This window comes from Myxine glutinosa, chromosome 4, assembly GCF_964187855.1.
Source record: "Myxine glutinosa chromosome 4, kmMyxGlut1.1, whole genome shotgun sequence".
In the NCBI taxonomy this organism is placed as follows: domain Eukaryota; kingdom Metazoa; phylum Chordata; class Myxini; order Myxiniformes; family Myxinidae; genus Myxine; species Myxine glutinosa.
In genome coordinates, this window is record NC_136264.1 from 132,349,293 (window position 1) to 132,364,977 (window position 15,685).

The 15,685-nt window shown below is 57.1% G+C and overlaps 1 protein-coding gene across 3 annotated transcripts in view; it reads right to left on the reverse strand.

Moving 5' to 3' along the window:
* The window catches only part of LOC137425244 (uncharacterized), a 95,999-nt gene extending 93,436 nt beyond the window's left edge, over positions 1 to 2,563 (reverse strand). For 2 of the 3 annotated variants that reach the window (XM_068113467.2, XM_078776437.1), the window contains exon 1: positions 2,271 to 2,406. Coding sequence is in view for 1 of the 3 variants with exons in the window: in XM_068113465.2 (XP_067969566.2) it covers positions 2,271 to 2,437 (167 nt within the window). In the remaining 2 variants the exon portion in view is untranslated. Of the gene's footprint in view, positions 1 to 2,270 lie in introns of all 3 variants that reach the window. The other variant, XM_068113465.2, reaches the window with a different exon arrangement.
* Positions 2,564 to 15,685: the final 13,122 nt, after the last annotated feature.

The following is a 15,685-nucleotide window of genomic DNA, read 5'->3' on the forward strand; positions in this document are numbered from 1 at the left end:
TTGAGTTTTGACGAGAGGGAGTGGGGTCCCCACGGGGTACTTCGGGCTGTACCCTGCCCATATGTAGTCGTAATTGTCATGGTTCTCTTTTTGAGGCAATGTTTTTTATGGCCGGATGCCCTTCCTGACGCCAACCCCTTTAGTCGCCTCTTATGACACGCAGGGATACGGTGTACCTATTCTAAACCGGGGTACACACCGGCGACTACTACCTTTCCTATAAAAGTCTTCACTGATCACAACCCCTTAACCTTCATTCAAAAAATGAAAAATAAAAACCAGAGGTTGATGAGATGGTGTTTGGCTTTGCAGGAGTTCAACTTGGAAATTGAGCATGTAAAGCGCAGGGACAATGTCGTTGCTGATGCTTTGTCCAGAGTGAACTAACTTTGGGAATTTCTGTGGGTTGTTTGGAAGTTTTGTTGCTTTATTTTGGGAAATATTAATTATTGTTGCTCATGGGAATTGATGATTTGGGTGTGAGTTTTACTTTTGTTTGTTAAAAGAGTTTTTGCCTGCAAAGAAAGTTTTCACTATGTTCAAACTTTCTTTCTTGAGGGGGGGAAGTGTTACGGATTCGTCACTTCCGTTGTTGTGGTTTTCATCCACTGTGGGCATTTTTGATGCCATGTACTATTATTGTTGTCGTTTAGGGAGATCGAGGTTATTATTTTCAAAAGGTAAAAAGTCAATGTTTTAAATGAAACCGGAACCGGACGACGACGAAGAGGAAGAGGAGGAGAAGAAGGCGAGGCGAGTGAGTCGGGGAAGAAGCCGAGCTGCTCCGAGGTCTGGAGCAAACGTTGACGAACGGAGGTCACTGGCGAACTTTGGGTTTCCCGGGAAAGGGATTCTTGCGACAGAGTTGTTATCGCTGTGACAGATCAACCTGCGTGTCAGGTTTTGGCGGTCGATTCCGAGGAGAATCATCGTCGTGCCGTTTCGCCTCAAGAACGGGCCGTCGGCCATTTTGACTCGTGCGCTTGGCGCATCGCTCAACGTTTTTCGCCTCGCTTTATCTGTGGTTTGCCGATTTGGAGCCGTGAAACGTTCATACCCGAGGGTGTGATTTCCCATTCGCTTCTCGAGGACACCCTCGCCCATCTTTGGCAGTGTAACTGTCAACCGAACGGGATTCTGGTCTCGATACGACATCGTACGGACGATCACTGGAGTGGATCGACTTTGGCTTGATGCCGGAATACGACTTTGGCTTGATGCCGGCATACGACTTTGGCTTGATGCCGGCATACGACTTTGGCTTGATGCCGGAATACGACTTTGGCTTGATGCCGGAATAGAGACATTGGGAATGTTCTTCTTTTCGCTCACTTGGAGCACAGTGAGTTATATTGTACGAACCTGATGGTACCATCATAGGAATGATATATTGGTTGTTCAATTGATTACTATTATTTTTGTGTTGTTATTCTTGTGTGACCTTAATACAATATTTGTTTGTTGGTAACAATTGGTGTGGTTTCACCATTGATTTTCGACACAGAATAACACATCTTTCTGCCGTGACTCCTCTCGGGGCTCGGAGGTACACCGTGACCAGGGGGTTTGGGGAGCACGTAACAGCCCCCTTACCAGCTAGCTGGTTCTCATTTTTCCGATCTCGCTGTGCCGCTGATGCAGTGCCCCCTTCCTAACCAGCTAGATGGTTCTCATTTTGCCGACCTCGCTGTGCCGCTGATGCAATGCCCCCTTCCTTTCCAGCTAGATGGTTCTCATTTTGCCGACCTCGCTGTGCCGCTGATGTAGTGCCCCCTTACCAGCTAGATGGTTCTCATTTTGCCGACCTCGCTGTGCCGCTGATGCAGTGCCGCTGATGCAGTGCCCCCTTCCTTACCAGCTAGTTGGTTCTCATTTTGCCGACCTCGCCGTGCCGCTGATGCAGTGCCTCCCTTACCAGCTGGATGGTTCTCATTTTGCCGACCTCGCTGTGCCGTTGATGCAGTGCTCCTTTACTAGCTGGCTGGTTTTCTCTCGGAAGCCTGACAGGTTGAGCCAACCCTCCTGGTGGTATTCCAACGGCATGACAAGGTCTCAAACTCAAGACCCTAAGATCTTAAGCCAGCCACCTTAACCATCAAGCCAACACCAGCCATCGAGGTTAAAACACATTTCTTCCTTCCGGGCAAGTGCTGCTTCATCAGGATGAAGATTACCGCAGTTGGCATTTACGGAATATAACGATGACCCCCAAAATATAGACCGACCGGACCAAAACATAACTTGGCCTTGGTTCAGACGCAAAGACTTACATTTGTTTCAAAGACGCCATGAGACCCAAAAGGTTAAGATGAATGTCAGCAGGAGAGCCGCCAAGGTACGGATACGTCACGTCGTTCCACTCACTCCCTCCCTCACTGTTGACGATGCTTGCTCGCTGATGCAGCCGGCAGCCCCCTCTTCCGACCAACATGCACATTTACAAATCGAAATAAAAATAGAATTGCTCCCGCTCAAGTGTCTTTGAAGATACTTTTCTCATGAAGACCCTTCACTATGAATGAAAAAACACAGACCTGCTGAGCCTGGTTGATGCAGCCGCCGCCATGACGTCAATGACCTGGATATGAAAACGTGAATGGAATACAAATTGTGCGATATAAAAAAAACGTTTTCATTGAAGTGCGAAGTGAAAAAAAACGACTTTTAATAAAATCCTCAACGCGAATTAAATAAAACAAGACCAAAAGTCTAAGCGGCGTAGCCGGGCTTGTAAAATATTATAAACCACAAACACATATTATTAGCTTTTCAAACCGTCACTGATGCTGTTTATAACATTAAACAAAGAAATTTGGAGGAATCCAGACATCCATGAGGTCAGTTTTACTTCCAGAACTGAGCGAAGATCTACTGTAATCTATGTACCCCGCAAGGGTTGGAGGTGTGCTCATTTACTAAGCATCTAGTTAGCGCTTGTCAAGCCAGCTATCCCTTAACGGTTTTGAATGGAGTGCTTGCTCGAATGCTTAAACCACTTGGCGATCTCTCTCCAAGAACCTTGGTAAATGAACACACACCCAATGTTCATGAGACCCGACCATAGATCGACTGTAATCTATATACCCCAAAGATATTCAAAGATAAAGAATGGCCCTTCCTGCCACTCGCGTAGTGAGCAGGTATACTTGTAAATTCAAATGTCGGTCAGTACAGTCAGCCGTCGTAATGACAACATAGGCGTAATGACATAATGGACACAAAACTGATATATTTTAACTTCCAGTAAGTTTGCCGTCACTACGAAGGTATTACGTATTAGTGTTATGATTAGATTTACTATCAAATTAATGTTATGTTATCATTATTTCGAAAATGATGTTACTGTAGCGGCTACCGCTGGGTTTACACAATCGCCTTGCACCTACCAAGGACGCGGAGCGATCACCATGCCGGGCTCGTCCAGGACGCCCGGGCAGGCCCACGCTCAACTTGCCAGGCCTCGGCCGGGACGCCCGGGCATGCCCGGGCATGCCCGGCCACGCCCGCTCTCAACTTGCCAGGCCGCGTCCGGGACGCCCGGGCATGCCCGGGCATGCCCGCCCTCGACTTGCCAGGCTGCGGCCAGGACGCCCGGCCACACCCCCTCTCGCCTTTCCCGGGCAAACGCTCCGGGATAATGTGTGTATATATATTGCTGCCCGATAAACGGGCTTTTTCAGAGTACCCGAGTTGTTTTGTGACAATAAGGAAACTCGGACGAATTCCAGCTTTTTGTCGCGTCCATTCTTCCGACTACGTGGGAGCACAGCTCCTTCATTGGTGACCTACCGACATGGACACGACAGTTGCCCTTAAACTGCCTACCTTCTGGGAGGCTCACGTGGCGGTTTGGTTCGCCCAGGCGGACTCCCTGTTCGCCCTGCGAGGCATCACGGCCGACGACACCCGCTTCCACCATGTGGTAGCAGCGCTCAGTTCAGCCACCGCGGCCCGCGCCCTGAGCCTCCTCGAGAGCCCGCCAGCCGCTGACAAATACGGCGCGATTAAAAAGCTCCTCCTCGACGCTTTTGCCCTCCCATCGGCGGAACGCGCACGGCGCCTGCTCGACCTGCCCGAGCTCGGCGACACGCGCCCGTCCGAGCAAATGGACTACATGCTTTCGCTGCTCGGCGAGCACTCTCCGGCATTCCTGTTCCGGGAGCTGTTACTCCGTCAGCTGCCTAGCCCTGTACGCCTCGCCCTGGCGAGCACGACGATCACGGATCCCCGCGCCCTCGCCAGGGAAGCCGACAAGATCTCCGCGGCAGGCCAACACATTGCAGCAGCGACCTGGGGCCCACCGCCGTCCGACGCAACGCCCACGGCACCCGAGCACCCGGCACGGTCGACGACCGAACGGCCGACGCAATTGGCGGCCGCAACGCCGAGCCGACCACCTCCAGCACGACGACCGGGGCCTCCACCTGACCAAGCGTGGTGTTACTATCATGCCAGGTTCGGACAGAAGGCCCGGACATGCCGACCCCCGTGCACCTTCGGCAGGCCGGGAAACGGCTGGGCCGGCGTTCATTACCAGCCATGAGCGCCGGCCACACGGGCAACTTACTTTTCATCACGGACAAAGAGTCCGGACGGCGCTTCCTGTGCGACACCAGCGCCCAACTGAGCGTCATACCCGCCTCCGATCAGGACAGGCAGTCCGCGGTTTGCGGCCCCTCCTTGGTTGCGGCCAACGGATCGGCCATCTGCACCTTCGGCCCGCGCAACGTCACCCTCTGCTTCGGCGGCCAACGCTTTACTTGGACGTTTGTAACCGCAAACGTGCCCATGGCTCTGCTAGGCGCCGACTTCCTCTGCGCACACGGACTGCTGGTGGACGTCCAACGGCGTCGCCTCATCAATGCCGAGACCTTCAGCTCCCTGGTATGCACATTGAGCAGCTCCGCTCCGACCGAGCTGGCATGCGCCCTCCCGGCGGCGAACGAGTTTGCTCACCTGCTCAAGGAGTTCCCGGCCCTCACGCGGCCGATGTTTTCGGCCGTCGCAGTACGACATGGGATCGAGCACCACATACCAACCACGGGCCCGCCGGTCTACGCCAGAGCCCGCCGCCTCGACCCAGCCAAGCTCGCCGTGGCCAAAGCCGAGTTCGACGCTTTGGAACACCTCGGCATGGTGCGGCACTCCGATAGCGCGTGGGCTTCGCCACTACACATCGTCCCAAAACCAGGGGGCGGCTGGCGCCCATGTGGTGACTACCGCCGCCTTAATGACGCTACCACCCCCGACAGGTATCCGATCCCGCACATCCAAGACTTCTCCGCCCGTCTGGCAGGACGGGTCATTTTTTCAAAAATCGATCTCATACGGGGATATCATCAGGTACCTGTCAGGGCGGCCGACGTCCCTAAAACGGCCGTCATCACGCCGTTCAGCTTATTCGAATTCCTACAGATGCCGTTTGGCCTCAAGAACGCGGCTCAGGCGTTCCAGCGCTTGATGGACGGCGTGCTGCGTGACCTGCCGTTCCTCTTCGTTTACCTGGACGACATCCTCGTCGCCAGCACGTCCCGGGCCGAGCACCTCCTCCACCTCCGAACACTGTTCGGGCGTCTCAGCGAGCACGGCCTCATCGTCAACCCGGCCAAATGCCATTTCGGCACGACGGCCGTTGATTTTTTGGGCCACCACATCACCAAGAACGGGGCCGTGCCGCTGCCAACGAAGGTCGAGGCCATCACCACGTTTCCGTGTCCCCGCTCCATAAAGGCCCTGCAGGAATTCCTGGGAATGGTGAATTTCTATCACCGCTTCGTGCCCCGCGCTGCTCAACTCATGCGGCCCCTCTACGAAGCCTCTTCGGGGCAAGCCGGCCAAGCACGACGTCGTCTGGTCCGCAGCAATGGACGCGGCCTTCCAAAGCTCAAAGCGGGCCCTCGCCGACGCAACACTGCTCGCTCACCCGGTGCTCAACGCTCCCATCGCCCTCACCACGGATGCCTCCGACTACGTGGTGGGCGCCGTACATGAGCAATGGGTGAACGGGGTTTGGCAGCCACTGACTTTTTTCAGCCGGCAGCTCCGGCCGAACGAGCTCAAATATAGCACGTTTGACCGTGAGCTCCTCGGTCTACACCTGGCCGTTCGCCATTTCCGCCACCTCCTGGAGGGCCGACCCTTCACGGCGTTCGTCGACCACAAGCCGTTGGTTTATGCAATGGCCAAGGTCACGGAGCCGTGGTCGGCCCACCAACAGCGCCACCTCTCCGCCGTGTCGGAGTTTACCACGGACATCCGGCACGTCGCCGGCAAAAACAACGCCGTGGCCGACTGTCTTTCTCGGGCCAGCGTGTACGCGGTCCACCTCGGCGTGGACTTCGCGCTTATGGCGGCGGACCAAACCACCGACACCACGGTGCAAGCCCTCCGGGCGGCGGACACGGGCCTCCGCCTGGCCGACATCCCGTTCGCGGACACTGTCCTGCTCTGCGACGTCTCCCAAGGCCAGCCTCGCCCCATCGTGCCCGTTACCTGGCAACGCCGCATCTTCGCCTCCCTCCACGGCCTTTCCCACCCGGGCCGGAAAGCTTCCCAGAAGCTGGTGTCGGCGCGATTCGTCTGGCATGGCCTTCGACGGGACGTCCGCGATTGGACCAGCACCTGCACAGCCTGCCAACAGGCCAAGGTCCACCGACACACCCAGGCGCCGCTGGCACCTTTCACCGTGCCCGAACGACGTTTCGACCACGTCAACGTGGATCTGGTGGGCCCACTCCCCCCATCACGGGGGTTCACACACCTGCTCACCATGGTGGACAGGACCACCAGGTAGCCGGAGGCCGTTCCCCTCGTCTCCACCACCACCGTCGACGTGGCGCAGGCTTTCATCGCCACCTGGGTCGCCCGCTTCGGCGCACCGGCGGACATCTCGTCAGACCGCGGACTGCAGTTCACCTCCGAGCTGTCGGGCGCGGTCGCCGCAACCTGGGGGTCAAGCTCCACCGTACTACGGCCTACCACCCCCAAGCCAACGGGTTGTGCGAGCGATTCCACCGCTCCATGAAGGCCGCGCTCATGGCCGGCCTTCAAGACGGCGGTTGGGCCGACCGGCTGCCGTGGTTCCTTTTGGGCCTCCGCACGGCCCCCAAGGAGGACCTCCGGGCATCCACTGCCGAGCTTGTCTACGGCCAGGCGCTACGCGTCCCGGGCGAATTCGTGCTCGACGCTACCAGTCCCTGGTCCGCAGCTCACCAGCGCTCGGACCTCCAGGAGGCCGCCCGACGGTTTGCCCCCGTGCCAACATCCCACCACGGTGACCCCCAGTCCTACGTCCCCCCAGCGCTTCGCACAGCGGAGTACGTTTTTGTGCGTCATGACGCACATCGGGGGCCACACCGGCCGCCGTACGACGGGCCCTTCCGGGTCCTGCGACGGGACGACAAGTCGTTCGTCATCGACATCGGCGGCAGGTCGGACCGGATTGCGGTGGACCGCCTCAAGCCGGCGCACGTGGACATCGACCAACCGCCACGGTTGGCCCTTCCGCCACGGCGAGTCCGCCCCCCATCCACGGTGCCCCCCACTCGACCACCCACCACCACACCGGACCCCCCTCCCCCACGACCCACCAGGGGTCGCTTCGGCCGGGTCATCAGGACCCCCCTCAAATTGACCCTGCCGGTGCAAGTCGATTCTGGGGGGACGTGTGTAGCGGCTACCGCTGGGTTTACACAATCGCCTTGCACCTACCAAGGACGCGGAGCGATCACCATGCCGGGCTCGTCCAGGACGCCCGGGCAGGCCCGCGCTCAACTTGCCAGGCCTCGGCCGGGACGCCCGGGCATGCCCACTCTCGACTTGCCAGGCCGTGTCCGGGACGCCCGGGCATGCCCGGGCATGCCCGCCCTCGACTTGCCAGGCCGCGGCCAGGACGCCCGGCCACGCCCCCTCTCGCCTTTCCCGGGCAAACGCTCCGGGATAATGTGTGTATATATTGTTACGGATCGCGGTTTAGATGTTATGATGGGCCGAGCGGATGGTCCACCGCGACCTAACAGTTCCCCCGATTCTTCCCCAACTCACCCGATTCCACTCGAACGTTGGCCAAATCGCGCTACGCTAAATCAATGATGGAAAGGACACAACGACTGGGATAGATGAAACGACGCAAGGGGTACAGTTCTCAAGACCTCCGGAGGAGGATATAATTAGTGGTGGAGAAAAGGGGGTAGATTACAAGGTAGAGTGAGGTAAAAGACACAGAAGAGATAGGCACTTAGATACAATCTTATCTATCCCAGACAGACCACAGACAAACGGAACAAGGCTGACTTACACAGGGATTGATGGCAGGGAAGGACAGGTAGGTTGATAGCACAAGGTGCACCTTGGCTCGGGGACAGGATCAAGCACGGTCCAAAAGATGCAGGGAGGCCTCACAGCGCTCGGAGGTGGCGTCCTTCTTGCTCCAAGCTCAGCGCGCATCTGACGTCACCTCCCTCTTCCTGCGCATGCTCAGCGGGGAGTCACACGCCCTCGGCTGGTTGGCTCCGCCCCAGATGGGACCGGTCCGCCGCTTCTATTGGGTGCGGGGGTTACCGGGCTCTGCCCTTGACGAGGAGCTGACAGCGAGCCCCTACTTGGTAACCCCGTCGAGCACATGTTCGATGGCGGCTCGTTGGAAAGGCCTGGTGCCCTCCCAACACCCCCTACCAACCAAGCCGGAGTGAGGACGCGCACTCCCCGCGCTCGCCGCTGCTGTTGTTGTTGGTGTTGTTGTTGTTGCTGAACCGTGAGGAAGAGCTGCGGGGAGGTATTGGGAGGTCCTAAACTTCCTAACGGTGCCATACAATCACATTCTGGTGCAACGAAGTGTCAGAATTAATGGAAACGAGTCCTTAACTGACATAGACTAAGAATAACTAGCAAGATGTCCTATAGTTGTCTTACATGAGATGCGGTGAACCTGGGTGCGACATTTAATGGGGGAAATAGGGGGAGGTCGGGTCTACAGAGTGTTGTTTACAGAAAATGGGACTAGGGAATGGGGGATTGGGGATAGTTGGGAAGTATTGAGGAAATAGGGGAATATTTACAAGCGGATATGGATGGATGCAAATCCCATATCCGCAACAATATATTGCTGCCCGATAAACGGGCTTTTTCAGAGTACCCGAGTTGTTTTGTGACAATAAGGAAACTCGGACGAATTCCAGCTTTTTGTCGCGTCCATTCTTCCGACTATGTGGGAGCACAGCTCCTTCATTACCATTAAAAAACCGAGGCTAATTCCCTACTCCCTCGGTTATTAATATTAGTGCCGAACAACGCTCATCAGTCATCACTGATCATGAACCATACACCGTTTCAATCAATGAACTTCAATGAACTTCAATGAACTTCAATGAACTTCAATCAATGAATGAACATTCACGACATTGGGATTCAATTATTATGGTTATAGTTCCTATATTATTATTACTAGCAACGGTACCCACCCTACAGGCAGGGCTTCAATTTGGAGGCCAAAATGAAAAGGCAAAATATCAGAAATTGAAGGCTTTTTTTATTTTAAACGATTTATATAAACATGGGTTAAATCATATCACACACAAATCATCAAAATCTAAACAGTATTTGTGGAATTTCAATAAAAGCCATATCACTGTTCATATCGGTAAATATTATTCCATCACGTTTGGAAAAACTGGAAAATTGGAAAAATTGGAAACAAATTTTAAAAAACAATATAGCCTATTTTACTCCCGGGGGGGGGGGCCCAGGATTACCCACCCATAATTTTGTTGCGATTGGTTCAGCCGTTTTTGCGGTACCTGGGAACAGACAGACAGGCAGACAGACAGACATTATTTTGTGAATTATAGTAAGATTATTACGAAAACGATAGTACTGAAACAATACACTACTGTATTAAGAAACCTGGGCTTAATTTGTTCCAAACGGTCCGAAGATGGGTCATAACGCCTAAGGCCTATACATACAGTATTGTTAGAAGAGCCGTAATGTCGACTTTCGATATTTCATGATCATTTTAACAATCGGTTTGTTTGTGTTTCACACAGAATGAAAAACATAAAGGTAGATCATGGCGATTGTGATATATGACTGGTTCGACGATATGTTCGGCATGAACGGCATATAAATAAAAATGGCGGTGTGTGAAGAGTCAGCCGCCATACGCCGTAATGACATCAGACCTAATCACGTCACCCTGTCATGTGACCATATCCTCAGCTCTGATTGGTATATGTTTGAGCGGACATACATACGGACAGACAAACACTGCTCGAGACGGCTTGGCCCGATGGACAACGCCGTAAAAAACTACATTTTCTTCAAAGAATACTTACATTAAATACGCAGTCAACTTGGTGCGAGCCAACCACTGATCTCTATACTAACTGGATATGATATATGATCTCTATACTAACTGGATCTCTATACTAACCTGATAGTTAACACCACCGTCCGCCATCTTTGTTCACCCAAAAAGGAATCACACGTGTGTGTGTGTGTGTGTGTGTGTGTGTGTGTGTGTGTGTGTGTGTGTGTGTGTGTGTGTGTGTGTGTGTGTGTGTGTGTGTATGTGTGTGGGGTTTCATGCTTTTTGTGTCTATTAATTACTACGTCTATCAATTAATTATTATGCACTATTGAAATGTATGCTGAGACCCCTTTGATCTTTGAAGACCCTCATGATCCTTAAGACCCCAAACACCCCTAAATACCATCAAGACTCAAAAACACCCCGAGGACCCAAAATAACCCGAAGTCGTAAAAGACCCAAAGACCGAAAATATTCCAAATACCCTTAATGACATTGAAGACCCAAAAGACCATTGAAGACTCCAAAGACCAAAGAGAACCAAAAGACTCTGAAGACCTAAAAGACCCCAAAGACCGAAAATATTCCAAAGACCCTTAAAGACCCCAAAGACCAAAATACCGAAAAGACTCCGAAGACTGAAAATACCCAAAACACTGAAAATACCCTGAAGACCCAAAAGACCCTCAAGACCCAAAAGACTGAAAAGACCCTGAAGACCCAAAAGACCCTTAAAATGGAACCCAAACACAATTTTTTTCTTCTGAAAAACCATTGGCAATCATCACGGTGAAGGAACTGCGCTCCAACGCGAGTCGAAAGAATTGACGCGACCAAAGACGGAATTCGTCCGAGTTGCTTTATTGAAACAAAACAGCTCAGATATTCTGACAAGCCCGTTTATCGGGCAGCAATATATATACACATTTATGTCGGGAAGTTTGCCCGGCAAAAGCTATACCGGGCATGGCCGGGTGTCAAGGGTGAGCCTTGGAAAGGCGAGTCTGGACCTGCCCGGGCGTGTTTGGCTGCGGCCTGGCAAGTCGAGGCTGGGCGTGCCCGGGCGCTCTGGGCGAACCCTGGAAAGGCGATAGGGGGCATGCCCGGACGCTCTGGGCGAGCCCTGGAAAGGCGATAGCGGGCATGCCTGGACGCTCTGGGCAAGCCCTGAAAAGGCGATAGCGGGCATGCCCGGGAAAGACGAGACCGGGCGTGCCCGGGAGGTTCGGGCGTGCCCGGGAACAGTGAGTCCGGGCATGCCCGGGAGAGGCGCGTCTGGCCGTGTTCTGGCCGGTGCAAGGTGATTGTGTGCATCCAGCGGTAACCGCTACACACGCCCCTCCAGAATCGACCTGCACCGGCAGGGTCAATTTAAGGGGGGTCCGGATGAGCTGGCCGAAGCGACCCCTGGAGGGTCGTGGGGAGGGGTCCGACGTGGTGGTGGGTGGTCGAGCGGGGGGAACTGTGGACGGGGGGCGGCCTCGCCGTGGAGGAAGGGCCAACCGTGGTGGTCTGTCGACGTCCATGTGCGCCGGTTTGAGGCGGTCCACAGAAATCCGGTCCGGCCGGCCACCGAAGTCGACGATGAAAGACTTGTCGCCCCGTCGCAGGACCTGGAAGGGCCCGTCATACGGCGGCCGGAGTGGCCCCCGGTGCGCGTCATGACGCACAAAGACGTACTCCGCTGTGCGAAGCGCCGGGGGGACGTAGGACTGGGGGCCACCGTGGCGGGACGTCGGCACGGGGGCAAATCGTCGGGCGGCCTCCTGGAGGTCCGAGCGCTGGCGAGCGGCGGACCAGGGACTGGTAGCGTCGGGCACGAATTCGCCCGGGACGCGGAGCGGCTGGCCGTAGACGAGCTCGGCGGCGGACGCCTGGAGGTCTTCCTTGGGGGCCGTGCGAAGGCCCAAAAGGACCCACGGCAGCCGGTCGGCCCAACCGTCGTCCTGAAGGCCGGCCATGAGTGCGGCCTTCATGGAGCGGTGAAACCGCTCGCACAACCCGTTGGCTTGGGGGTAGTAGGCCGTGGTGCGGTGCAGCGTGACCCCCAACGAACGGGCGACCGCGCCCCAAAGCTCAGACGTGAACTGTGGGCCGCGGTCGGACGAGATGTCCGCTGGTGCGCCGAAGCGCGCGACCCAGGTGGCGATGAACGCCTGCGCCACGTCGGCGGTGGTGGTGGAGGCGAGGGGCACAGCCTCCGGCCACCTGGTGGTCCTGTCCACCATGGTGAGCAGGTGGGTGAACCCCCGCGAGGGGGGCAGGGGACCCACCAGGTCCACGTGGACGTGGTCGAAACGCCGTTCAGGCACGGCGAAAGGTGCCAGCGGGGCCTGGGTGTGGCGGTGGACCTTGACCCGCTGGCAGGCCGTGCAGGCATTGGCCCAGTCGCGGATGTTTCGTCGAAGGCCGTGCCAGACGAAACGCGCCGACACCAGCTTCTGAGAAGCTTTCCGGCCCGGGTGAGAAAGGCCGTGGATGGAAGCGAAGATGCGGCGCTGCCAGGAAACGGGCACGATGGGGCGAGGCTGGCCCTGGGAGACGTCGCAGAGCAGGACGGTGCCCGCGAATGGAATGTCGGCCAGGCGGAGGCCCATGTCCGCCGCACGGAGTGCTTGCACCGAGGCGTCGGTGGTCTGGTCGGCCGCCATGAGCGCGAAGTCTACGCCGAGGTGGACCGCATTCGTGCTGGCCCGAGAAAGACAGTCGGCCACGGCGTTGTCTTTGCCGGCGACGTGCCGGATGTCCGTGGTGAACTCCGACACGGCGGAGAGGTGGCGCTGCTGGCGGGCCGACCACGGCTCCGTGACCTTAGCCATTGCGTAGACCAACGGCTTGTGGTCGACGAAAGCCGTGAACGGGCGGCCCTCCAGGAGGTGTCGGAAATGGCGAACGGCCAGGAATAGCCCGAGCAGCTCCCGGTCGAACGTGCTGTAGTTTAACTCGTTCGGCCGGAGTTGCCGGCTGAAAAAAGCGAGTGGCTGCCAAACCCCGTCCACCCATTGCTCATGGACGGCGCCCACCGCGTAGTTGGAGGCGTCCGTAGTGAGGGCGATGGGCGCGTTGAGCACCGGGTGAGCCAGCAGCGTTGCGTCGGCGAGGGCCCGTTTGATGCTGGCGAAGGCCGCGTCCATGGCCGCGGACCAAACAATGTCATGCTTGGCCGGCTTGCCCCGGAGGGCCTCGTAAAGGGGCCGCATGAGCTGAGCAGCGCGGGGCACGAATCGGTGATAAAAATTCACCATGCCGAGGAACTCTTGGAGGGCCTTGATGGAACGGGGACGCGGGAACGTGTTGATGGCCTCGACCTTGGTCGGCAGCGGCACGGCCCCGGTCTTGGTGATGCGGTGGCCCAAAAAGTCAACGGTCGTCGCGCCGAAGTGGCATTTGACTGGGTTGACAATTAAGCTGTGCTCGCTGAGGCGACCGAACAGTGTTCGGAGGTGGAGGAGGTGCTCGGCGCGGGACATGCTGGCGACGAGGATATCGTCCAGATAGACGAAAAGAAACGGCAGGTCGCGCAGCACGCCGTCCATCAAGCGCTGGAACGCCTGGGCCACGTTCTTGAGGCCAAACGGCATCCGCAAAAATTCGAACAGGCTGAACGGTGTGATGACGGCCGTCTTGGGGACGTCGGCCGCCCGGACAGGTACCTGGTGGTAGCCCCGTATCAGGTCAATTTTCGAAAAGATGACCCGTCCCGCCAAACGGGCGGAAAAGTCCTGAATATGCGGGATCGGGTACCTGTCGGGGGTGGTAGCGTCGTTGAGATGGCGGTAGTCGCCACACGGGCGCCATCCACCCCCCGGCTTTGGCACGATGTGCAGTGGCGAGGCCCACGCGCTATCGGAGTGCCGCACGATGCCGAGGTGCTCCAACGCGTCGAACTCGGCCTTCGCCACGGCGAGCTTGGCCGGGTCGAGGCGGCGGGCCCTGGCGTAGACCGGCGGGCCCGTAGTGGGTATGTGGTGCTCGATCCCGTGCCGCACCGCGACGGCCGAAAACTTCGGCCGCGTGAGGGCCGGGAATTCGGCGAGCAGGCGAGCGAACTCGTTCGCTGCCGGGAGGGCGCACGCCAGTTCGGTCGGCGCGGAGCTGCTCATCATGCACGCCAGGGAGCTGAAGGTCTCGGCGTTGACAAGGCGACGACGTTTGACGTCGACCAGCAGCCCATGCGCGCAGAGGAAGTCGGCGCCCAGCAAAGCCATGGGGACGCAGGCGGTCACAAAAGTCCATTGAAAACGCTGGCTGCCGAAGCAGAGGGTGACGACGCGTGGCCCGAAAGTGCGTATGGCCGAGCCATTAGCAGCGACCAAAGAGGGGCCGCAAACGGCATCCCGCCTGTCCTGCTTGGAGGCGGGTATGACGCTCAGTTGGGCTCCGGTGTCACACAGGAAACGCCGCCCAGACGCTTTGTCCCGAATAAACAGCAAGTTGCCCGAGTGGCCGGCGCTCATTGCTGGGAATGAACGCCGGCCCGGCCGTTTCCCGACCTGCCGAAAGTGCACGGGGGCCGGCACGTCCGAGCCTTGTGTCCGAACCTGGCGTGGTAATAACACCACGCCCGGTCAGGTGGAGGCCCCGGCCGTCGTGTCGGAAGTGGGCGGTGCGGCGTGGCGGCCGCCAGTTGCACCGGCAGTTCGGCCTCCAACTGCGCAGGGCGCTCGGGCGTCGTGGGCATCGCCTCGGACGGCGGCGGGCTCCAGGTAACCGCGCCGATGTGCTGGCCCGCCGAGGAGATCTTATCGGCTTCCCTGGCGAGGGCACGGGAATCCGTGATCAACGTGCCAGCCAGGGCGAGGCGTACCGGGTGAGGCAGCTGGCGAAGGAACAGCTCGCGGAACAGAAAATCCGGAGAGTGCTCACCGAGCAACGAGAGCATATAGTCCATGCGCTCTGACGGGCGCGTGTCGCCGAGCTCGGGCAGAGCGAGCAGGCGCCGTGCGCGTGCTGCCGGTGAGAGGGCGAAAGCGTCGAGGAGGAGTGTCTTCAGCGCGTCGTATTTGTCAGCAGCCGGCGGGTGCTCGAGGAGGCTCAAGGCGTGGGCCGCGGTGGCGGAACCGAGCGCCGCCACAACATGGTGGAAGCGGGTGTCGTCCGCGGTGATGCCTCGCAGGGCGAACTGAGAGTCTGCCTGAGCGAACCAAACAGCCGCATGAGCCTCCAAGAAGGTAGGCAGTTTAAGCGTCACTGCCGTATCCATGTCGGTAGGTCACCAATGAAGGAACTGCGCTCCAACGCGAGTCGAAAGAATTGACGCGACCAAATACGGAATTCGTCCGAGTTGCTTTATTGAAACAAAACAGCTCAGGTATTCTGACAAGCCCGTTTATCGGGCAGCAATATATATACACATTTATGTCGGGAAGTTTGCCCGGC